The sequence below is a fragment of the Quercus robur genome, chromosome 7, assembly GCF_932294415.1.
Source record: "Quercus robur chromosome 7, dhQueRobu3.1, whole genome shotgun sequence".
Classification (NCBI taxonomy): Eukaryota; Viridiplantae; Streptophyta; class Magnoliopsida; order Fagales; family Fagaceae; genus Quercus; species Quercus robur.
Genome location: NC_065540.1, coordinates 19,538,615 through 19,549,258, shown reverse-complemented (window position 1 = coordinate 19,549,258; position 10,644 = coordinate 19,538,615). Strand labels below are relative to the sequence as shown.

General features: G+C 31.6%; 1 protein-coding gene across 1 annotated transcript; it reads left to right on the top strand.

Annotated features, from left to right (window-relative positions):
* Positions 1 to 4,726: 4,726 nt before the first annotated feature.
* On the top strand, positions 4,727 to 5,074 carry LOC126691127 (glycine-rich protein DOT1-like). Its single transcript, XM_050386201.1, has one exon. The coding sequence runs from the start codon at positions 4,727 to 4,729 to the stop codon at positions 5,072 to 5,074; it is 348 nt and encodes a 115-aa protein (XP_050242158.1).
* Positions 5,075 to 10,644: the final 5,570 nt, after the last annotated feature.

The following is a 10,644-nucleotide window of genomic DNA, read 5'->3' as shown; positions in this document are numbered from 1 at the left end:
ATTTGAAAATTTATGTTATTTTTCATCTTCGTCAAGTGGTTCTTACCTTAATATAGAAATGACGTGACCTTGGAGACCATATATTAATTACGTTATCCTAATGGACATTAGTACTCATTAATCCTAGCTAGCATGGGATATGGATTTATCAATATCTCAAACCAACCCAATGTGGGTTCTATTTATTTGCTATATAAAGGAGAGGCATAGAGGAATTAGAGCCAGTATAGTCGTTTGGTTTTTGGGCCATATACCTATAAAGTCAAAAAAAAGATACAAAGTAAAACACAGTTACACTTCCAAGTCTTCAAGTTATGGGCTGTTTTTGCTTCGGAAGCCGTAAGAAGAAAGAAAATAAAAATCCAATAGGTGGTAGTACTGCTAAAACTACCCCAAGAAGAGGAGGTAAGTCTTCATCTACAACAGGCAAGCATGGTGGCATGGTTGTTATGACGACCAACTATGGAGGAGGTTGTGGTGGTGGTGGTGGAGGAGGTGGAGGGGGTTGTGGTGGTGGAGGAGGAGGTGGGGGTTGCGGTGGTGGTGGTGGTGGTGGAGGTTGTGGTGGTGGCGGTGGAGGTGGAGGTGGTGGTTGCTGAAAAGGAACATGACATCTATGATTTGTAATTTGTTGTGTATAGGCGTATACTACTTGTTGAATAAAGAGTTATGACTTATGCATGGGATGGATATATCATATATATATTTTGTTGTTGTCATGACTCATGAGAATAAATACGGTTATATTGAATTTGATACGTAAAAGTATGACCATTTATACCTTTCACCATTTATACCTTTCTCCATTCTTTTGGCTGAGATCGACAACAGGCCTATTGGCCCTAACAATCAACAACAAAAAATGAAATGAAGAGGGTTTTTTTTTTGGGTTTAATTTTTAATTTTTTTGGCAGAAGCCAAAGAGTTGATGAAAGAAAACACTCTTGCAACGATGTCATCAAACTTCATGATAAATTTTTTAAGAACCGGCGTGACAAATGATTATTTAAAGAATTTAAATCAATTAAAATTAAAAATTGCATGTTGAAGCTTTTTTATGGTTCTTAATTAATTTTGTTATCAATTGATCAAATTACCGCCTTTAATAAAATAGTTCAAATTATCAAAAATTAAATAACAAATAGTAGTAATAAATAAATCTAACGTGTGCTTTTGAAGTAATTTTTAAGTACTCCCAGAGCATAGTGAATAATGTTCATTTCTCTCACAATCATGGTAAAGTCCGCTCATTAAATTCATGGTTGAATCCATCATGAGAATGAGAGGAAGGAACATCATTTCACTATATTCTAGGACTACCTAAGTACTTTCGATGTTTTAGTGTTAAAATCTCATCTTTTCTTCCTTTGTGTGTATTTAAAAAAAGAAAAAAGAAAAAAGAAAAAAGAAAGACTAAATCCAAATATAAAGAGGTAAATCAATCAACCTGGCTCATCGTGGAAGGTTGCAATGAAGGTTTCAACCTGCTAATTAATTATGCTATTTGTACTGAAAATGTTAAGGTTTAATTGGCCATCTAGCTATCTATTCGAAGAAGGAAGGAGCCACTGTCATTGCTTCCACCAGCTGCTGGAATGGAGCTTATAAGCATTGACAATATTAAGGGTTGGGTTGGGATTGGCATAGCCCTCCAATGATTTTACACTGTTGTAATACTTTTTACGACATCAATGAAATTTTCTATCTTTTACTTCAAAATATTTTATATATGTATACATATATAAATTGTGGGATTTATTTAACTCAACTAGTCAAATTTTTTGTCATTGAATAATAGACCTAAGATCTTAAAAACACCACACAAAAAAAAAAAAAAAAAAAAAAAAAAAAATCAATGTCCTGGTTATTGTGCAATGTGCATACCCTAATTTGAGTAATTTGATTTTATGACATACAGAATTTCAAAATGCTATTTTTCAAGATGTATAAAATTTCATAATTTGGGTGTGAGGATCTTTTAGAATATTAAAAAGTGGATGCCTAAGAGTGGTATATCATCATATATAATAGAAGTGTAAATAAGAACAAAATGTATAAAAGAAAGCAGATAAACCTTTAACCTTAACCTTATCCACCATCGGTTGTTCTCCTTAGAAATGTTTTTTGGAACACCCATTGGTAGTTTAGACAATTGTCTAAGACTCTAAATAGAAAAATACCTCATAATTTTGATCATACGGTAAAATGCTACGCTAGCATAAGAACTTAAAATAAAATATATTTCACACTCATTTATTCTTTTCTTTTGTGAAAGTGTTTTATGAGTAGCTAAATATTGAAAAAATCCATATAAATTTTCCTCCTTCTATCTCACTCCCCAAAAAAGAAAGGAAAAAAAAAAAAGAAAAAAAGAAAAGACTTTCAATTTTCACATCAAGAGCTTCTTCTCCCCATTTCATCACTCCCTCAAAAAATCACTCTTGCTATTAGTCACCATCAAACCATTAATACTTCCTCTCTTTCTAAATGCATTTATTGATAGTCAATTAAAATATTCTAGTACCACAGGCAATTTCACGCCTATTTGCACAATTATTCTATGTATGGTGAGTGGTGAAAAAAAAATGATGAGTTTATATGAAAGTGATTGACATCTAATCATAGTTTGTCACATAAAATAGTTGTAAAAATTGGTCTAGAGTTAGTTGTGGTCTTATAAATGAGTTTGAATTTGGTAAGGATGAAGTGTAAAACTCATGTTTTATACCATCTAATAAGATAACCACATCAATTTTTTACTTAAAACTCAATACATCTTACCAAACATAATAACATCGATCTTAATAAACTTACAATTAAATTGGATTTTCAATTGGGTATTAGAATTGATTGAGTGTAGATGTGTCTATTCTTTAATATGTAATATGATGATGTGACATGTTGGGATTTGAGCTAGTAAAACTTAGGTTTTATAATGCATCATTATAGAATTTAATCTCTTTTTAAATCAACGTCCTTAGAGCATAGGGGTGACAAAGTAAGTGCAAACTCATTTGCCCACCCAAACCCACCTACTCTAATTGAACTTAAACCTACCCAATTATTAGTTGGGTTAAATGGACATCAACCCAATTAGACCCAGTGATTATTGGATTTTAACTAAAAACCCATTGAGACCCATTTAACCCAAAAACAATAACCCAAATTCAACCTAGCCCTTCCCATAAAAAAAAAAAAAAAAAAAAAAAAGAAGAAGCCCTCAGACTTTGTTTTAGAGTTTTTATTTTCCTTCATTTTCTCAGCTTCCAAACACTTCTCTCTCTCTTGCTCTTTCTCTTTCTCTCTCTAGCTCTCACAGAGAACAATGAGACACAACAAACACAGCACAGAGACCATGAAGGCACACAAATTTCCAAATGCTATCATCCATGATCACACACTTGAACCATTTGTTCGTCACAGCCAGCTTCATCAGAGACCTTCTGTCTAGAAACTTCGCAATCTTTGTCCACACGTAGCAAACAATTAACAATCAAGTTTTTTTTTTTTTGTAAAAAAAATCAAATTAAATTAAATTTAAAAAGTCTAAAACTCAAACTCTGTTATTTGAGTTTTTTTTTTTTAGGCTCTCTTTTAGCTACTCAAAAGTTAGTTAGAGAGAATTCAAAAAAAAAATCTAAATGAATTCTTTTTTGGCTGCTGAGAAAACGCAAGAAATTGACTAAACTTGAAAATGTTTCTTAATTTGATTTTCTAACTGATTCAAACAGAAACAGAGTTCAAAAATTTTCACCTAAAAAAAAAAAAACAATATTTGCCGCTAGTGAATAACAATCATGATTTGAAATCAGATCAATCAGTCAAGAGTATAACAGCATTCACTTCAAATCACAGATCGGTACTTTAAAAATCATTTCAGAAAAAAAGATTTTCCAGATCCCAGAAAAGTTTTTTCTTTTTCTCGGAAAAGTAGAGTGGAGACAGGGAGAGTGGAAAATGAAATCCAAGAAAGTGTTGGGATTTTCACTTTAATGGCATTTTGGTAATTTTGATAATTAAGTAATTGGGTGAGTTGAGATTTACCCATAATAATTGGGTTGGGTTGGATTTGGATTAAAAGCAATTAGTTAAATGAGTTTTAATGGATAAATAAGTTTTATATACCTAACCCAGTTATGTCTATCCCAAATCCACCCATTTGACAGCCCTATTAGAGCATCTAATAACTTTTCCAAAAAAAAAAAAAAAAACCTCATTATCAGCTTGCAGCTTCTATCAAGAAAGATTCTAAAAAAAAAAGCTTCTATCAAGAATAGACAAAGTCTTGGTAGAGAGAAGTTGAGAGTCAGAGAGGAATGCCCTTATTAAATTTCTTGGATAGAAAAAGGGGAATTGCCACGCATCATCATACATATCGTATTGACCAATCCTAACTCTTCTTAATTAATTTAATTGAAAACTTCTGTATTTGACAAGCAATTACTATACACTATGTTCTATGAATGTCAAAGATAAGAACCGTCCCCCAATTCAATATTTGAAATATATGTTATTTTTCATCTTTGTCTAGTTGTACTCATTTTATTACGGAAATACCTTGAATTTCAAGCACATATATTAATTAAATTATCCTAAAGGAAGGACCTTAATTAGCTATATAAATTGAGGCATAGAGGAATTTGAGGGTGTATGGTTGTTTGGTTTTTGGTCCATTCCTGTAAAGTCGAAGAAAGGTACAAACTAAAAGCCAGTTGCAGTTGAGGTTATGGGCTGTTTTTGCAACGGAAGGCGTAAGAAGAAAGAAAATAATAAAAAACCAACAGGTGGTAGTACTGCTAAAGCTGCCCCCAGAAGAGGAGGTATTTCTTCATCCACAACAGGCAAGCATGGTGGCACAAAAGATGGTGGCATGGTTGTTATGACCGACTACGGTGCTGTAACTGCTGTTCTAGCAACTTCAGCCATCATTAATAGTGGCAGTGGTGGAGGAGGTTGTGGAGGTGGTGGTGGTGGCGGTGGTGGGGGCGGAGGAGGTTGTGGAGGTGGAGGTGGTGGTGGTGGGGGAGGAGGTGGCGGGGGTTGTGGTGGTGGTGGGGGTGGTGGTGGTTGCTGATAGGGATCATTTCATCTATGATTTGTAATTTGTTTTTTTAAATTTGTTGGGTATGGCAATAGTTAAATCAGAAGGCTTTGTTTTTTTTTTGGGGGGGGGGGGGGGGGGGTGGTGGGGAAGTTGTGCATTGGATATATACGGAAGGTATATGTAAAGTTTATCTTTTAATCAAATAAATAATATTGAATTTTATTTTATCTGTATGTATGAGTATGATCAAGAGTTTTACCATTTATTTGAGAGAGATAGTGAATAATGGATGAATCATTCTTTATTATATTAATTAATTTTATAATAATTACTCCTGGATCACCCTATCTAGTATACCAATCGAACTTCGAACATCAAAAGATTCAAAACTATTGCTAGAGTGCAAGTAAATACCAACAACAGGCCTATTGGCCCCAAACAATCAAGAAAAAAGAATGAAAAAGGAATCGAAGGGTTTTTTTTTTTTTTTTTTTTTGGCGGTAAATAAGATTTTATTTTATGTTTTAAATATACACAAACAAAGTGTTGATGAAAGAAAAAACTCTTGATTTCATTAAGTTCTATGATAAAATTTTTAAGAATCGACATGACAAATGATAATGGGACCGTGTAAAATTAAAGTTTTACAATGATTACTTAAGGATTTAAAATGAAAATCCCTTTGAAATTAGATTAGATTCTTTAGTCTTCATGGGTGCTTTGTGTGTATGCTTTTAATGATTCTTTTTTTTTTTTTTTTTTTTTTGGGGGGGGGGGGGGGGTGTGGGGAAGGGGGGAATAGGGGAAGTTCACAACTTCCCCATAAACTATAAAATTGAGCAACGTCTTTCCTTAATTATTGAAAATGAACAAATAACCTTGACTTCATTAATATATAACCGAATCTTTTTGAATCATAGAATATTTCACAATGAAATAATTATTAAAATACCCTTGATATTATAATGATCCAATAATTTAAGGGAGAACAAATAACCTTGACTCCATTAATATATAACCGAATCTTTTTGATTCATAGAATATTTTAAAATGAAATAATTATTAAAATACCCTTGAGATTATAATGATCCAATAATTAAGGGAAAAAAGTATAAATAATCAAATAGTTAATGGAGAAAATTGCAAAGAATGTACCAAATTTAATATATGTATAATGACTTCAATGATATTTCAGTATTTTTTTTTTTTTTTTTTTTTTGGTGCTACATCTTTTTTTTTTTTTTTTTTTTTGAGAAAGTGGTGCTACATCTTATTGCGCTATAAATCTCACTAGACAAACACATATATACCCGCATAAACCTTGAGTTGGGATGAATGAAATGTTTTTAATAAAAGAAAAAAAAAAAAGTCTATACATGCATATGATGAGGCAAGTAAACCATTTTTTTTAGAGTAATTAGAAATATATTGTCAAGCATTCATTTTAAAAAGGAAAAAAAAAAAAAAACCATACTGGTATTTTTTACTAAATTACAAATTACATATTTAAAGTTTGTAGTAATATTGATTTTGTCCCTAACTTTCCAATAATTGCCAGATTGGCACCCCCAATGACACGAGTTTGTATTTGTTTTGATTTTACATCTTTAACTTTGTGTTTGTTTTGATTTTGTACTCTGTATGTTGGGGGCTATTTGAACTTATAACGGGTAATTAGGCATGATGCATTGACGGGCAAAGTTAAAAGAACCCCAAACTTTAGGAATGTAATTTAAAATTTATTCATTATTTTTAATGTAAAAGTAGACACAAAAGAAGCCTCCATTTCAAAATTCTGAAAATTATTAATTTCACTTATTTGGCCTAAAATTTTATAGATTTGATCATTTGGGTGTGAGGATATTTTGGAACATTAAAAAAAGTTGACACAAAAGAGTGCTATCATCTTAATAATAGTATGGATATATAAGAAAAAGAAAGTGTATAAACTACATATATGTAGGACAAGAATGTAATTAACATTGTCCTCAATTTGGCTTTCTTGAAATTTTTTGTTTTGCAACATTTCCCCTTATCTCATTTATAGAAGTGCCTGAGAATCTTTTTTTTTTTTTTAAAACCTTCATAATTTTTATCATGCAGGAATATGCTATACTTGCATAAGAACTTAAAATAAATATTTCATATCATTTTTTTTTTCATTTATGAAAGTGTTCATGTTTAGCTAAAGATTGAAGAAATCCATATTTTTCTTCTTCCTATCTCACTTAAAAAGAGTTTTCATCTTTTTTTTTTTTTAAAGGTCTTTAAATTTTCACTTGAAGAGTCTTCCCCCCTTTCACTTTCTCATAAAATAACTTGTAGGGATAAGGGCCCAGGATCATATATTAGGCATTGGGCTTAGTCCGAGGACGTTTAATGGTCTGAGGAGGAACAAATAGTCATTTGAGGTTCCAATTTAAAATCTTATAAATAAGGAACGAATGGAAGGTGGTCTGAGGAAGAACTCCTCCTTGGATATGATGAATACAGCTCTAATATCTATTCCAGTAATTAGAATGACCCTCCAGAAATCTCCAATGATAGGGATGTGCTTCATGAACATATGGGAAGGAAGGAAACTCAAAAATATCTAAGGAAAAGTTGCTACCACCGCATTAAATGCACTGCAGCTACTTTTCTGACCGCATTTATGTGGAGAAGACCTTAGAACAGTACTGCTTTGACTACCACAACTCACAGAAAGCCAAAGAGGGTATCTGATGGGACAGGTACTCAAGTAAAGGTTCAGATGATCAACAAGTGTAGGATTAAGATGATCCAAAGGGATCTATATAATGTGAGAGACCCTTCATGAGAAAGGGATCAGAAAAATAGAGAGAGAACATTGTAGCAATCTAAATTATCTTTGTATCTAATTGTGATCAATTTATACAAGTGTAACCTCTTTAGACTGAAAGTCCATTGATATCAGAATCTCTTATTTGTATTTGAGTGTCATTCAATTCAGTACTAGCCGTTGTTCAACTCATTAGGGCCTAGTTCTTTGATCCACTCTCTACAAATTTATTGGACTAGGCTTATTGGACCAAAATCCCATACATCTTGGGCTTGGGCCGTAATTTGGGTCCTTACAATTGGCGCAGTCTGTGGGAAAAACTTGTGTGATAGTGAGTACGACATCTAAATATGATAGGATCAGGTCCTCATCTAGAAGAATCCATGGGTTCTAGGCGATAGGATGATTTCCTTAACCTTGAACGCAAGCGAGATTGAAAAGGTAGCGCACACACCACCCATGCTAATAAAAGTCATTCTCGGGTTGGGAGTCATGCTAATAGTCAATCTCCCTTTGCATGGCTTTTATTGCCTATAAATCGATTTCATAGATATCAAGTTATAAAACGTCACAATAGGTCCTTAAAACGTCACTATAGGTCCTTAAAAACGTCACTATAGGACTTAACTCGATTTTGAAAAAGTCGAGTTTCAAAAGAGGGGCATTTCCCTAATTAGTTTTGGAAGAGGGGCAAAATGCTATATAATTTGGGTGAAAAGGGCATAAGGCAATTTTGTCCCCTACAATATATTCGCTAGCTATTATTTGATCTCGGTCGGTGCTGACTAGTGAAGTTGATTTAATTAATGGTGGGCATCAACACCGCCCGAGGGGGGGGGGGGGGGGAGTGAATCGTAGTGATGCATAAGTCATAACCTTAGATTATTATAGTCAAAGGTATTTTAAGCAAGTTTATTTGATTTTGAGATTGAAAACCAAAATAAAGATTTTTTTTTTTTTTTTTTTTTTTTGTATTTTTAGAATATGTACTGTGAATGAAGTTTCAAATTGAATAAAAATGACAATTGTGAATGATTCATATTACAATGAATGGAAAAATGTTGCCAAGTTACAATTCAGCCAAACCCAATGAGGCTTAAATTTCCCAAATCTTCTTTTTCTTTTTTCTTAAGAAAACGCGTAGTGAAGGATCTAGCCTTGAAATTTTTTTTCCTCTTTTAAATTTTGAATTGCAATGTATTTCTAGGTCGGTTGGCTCATTGATGCTATTAAAGGGGTGGTAGTCTATTTTAAGAAAATTTATTTTCATTATATTTTCAATTCTTGTATTTGTGTTTGTTCAAACACTAACAAGTAATTTTGCCAAATAGAGAGGCATTTGTTTGATTTATCCACATGCCTTTCTATCCAACAAAGTTCTACTATATTCTAATAAAAAAAGGGAAAAATCATCATATATAGAATTATTGAAAGTATGAGAATATATCTGAAAAGTTTTCCATATGCCTTGATTATTTTTAAAAGACTACATATCATTATCTCAAATTAATTTATGTTTATCTCCTCAAAAAAAAAAAATGTTTATAAGTAGAATATTTTTCTATGGCTCTCAGGGGATCGGTTTTTTGGGGGGTAGTAGTACTTAACTACTTATGGCCTTTTAAGAAGAATACAATATATTAAATCACTATGCAGTATGCATTCAGCTACAAAGCCTAAAATAATATATAGAGAATGCATCACCAAATGCTACCTTGTACTTGTAGTGGCAGGAGTCGAAGGGCATTTTATCTTGCCTGATCTTTGAAACGATCGAGTAAGACCAGATTATATATTTTCTTTTGCAAATTTCAAATCTGACTTCCTATATTTCTGATCAAAGCAAAAGGACCTAAATTATTAATGGATCATAATAAGTTCATAACGCATTTTTTATTACCAAAAAAAAAAAAAAAAACTCATAATTACCGTGTAGCTTCTATCAAGAATAGACGAAGACTTGGAGAGAAGTTGAGACTTCAGAATCAGATAGGAATGTCATTAAATTTCTTGGATAGAAAAAGGGAAATTACCACGCATTATACATATCTTATAGACCAATCGGAACTCTTATTAATTACTTGACAACGTTCCTAAGTAACAAGCAAACATTTTTTTTTTTTTGAGAAACCGTAACAAGCAATGAAGCAAACATCGTATACTATATTATAAAAGTTGGACTTAGAAACCGTAGTTGCATCAAGTGGCTGCACTAAATTGCAGAAATTTTTTTTAGAATTATTAAAAAATAAATATAATTTTTTTTGTACTTATCTTCTTCTCCTATAATTTCTAAATTGATATAAATCTTACTTTGATTACAATCCAAACTCTTTATCTAATCCTTTTATTATTATAATTTATAAGTTGATAAAAAATTTTAATTTGATTACAATTTAAACTGATTATCTAATCCTTTTTTATTTAAATTATATTACTATGTGTAAAAAAAAAAAAAAAAAAAAAAAAAAAAAAACAACAACAACAACAACAATCTTCATCTATTCCTTTTTTAAAATTTAAATTAGATTACTTTGTGTAAATAAAAAAAAAAAACATAATACCCGTAAAAAAAAAAAGCAACATATTCAACAGCAAAATCTTCTTCTTCACACATGACTTTTTTTTTAGGTAATTATTGCTCATATAGATTTACCAAAAATGTTTTTGGATAAAGTTTAAAAAAAATTGTAAATAAGGTAATAAGTATTTAAGTTTAAAGTAAACACCTTCTCTTTTTTCTCCCAAAAAAAAAAAAAAAAAGTATCTATATATAATAATCGTTTGTTCTTCTTAAAAA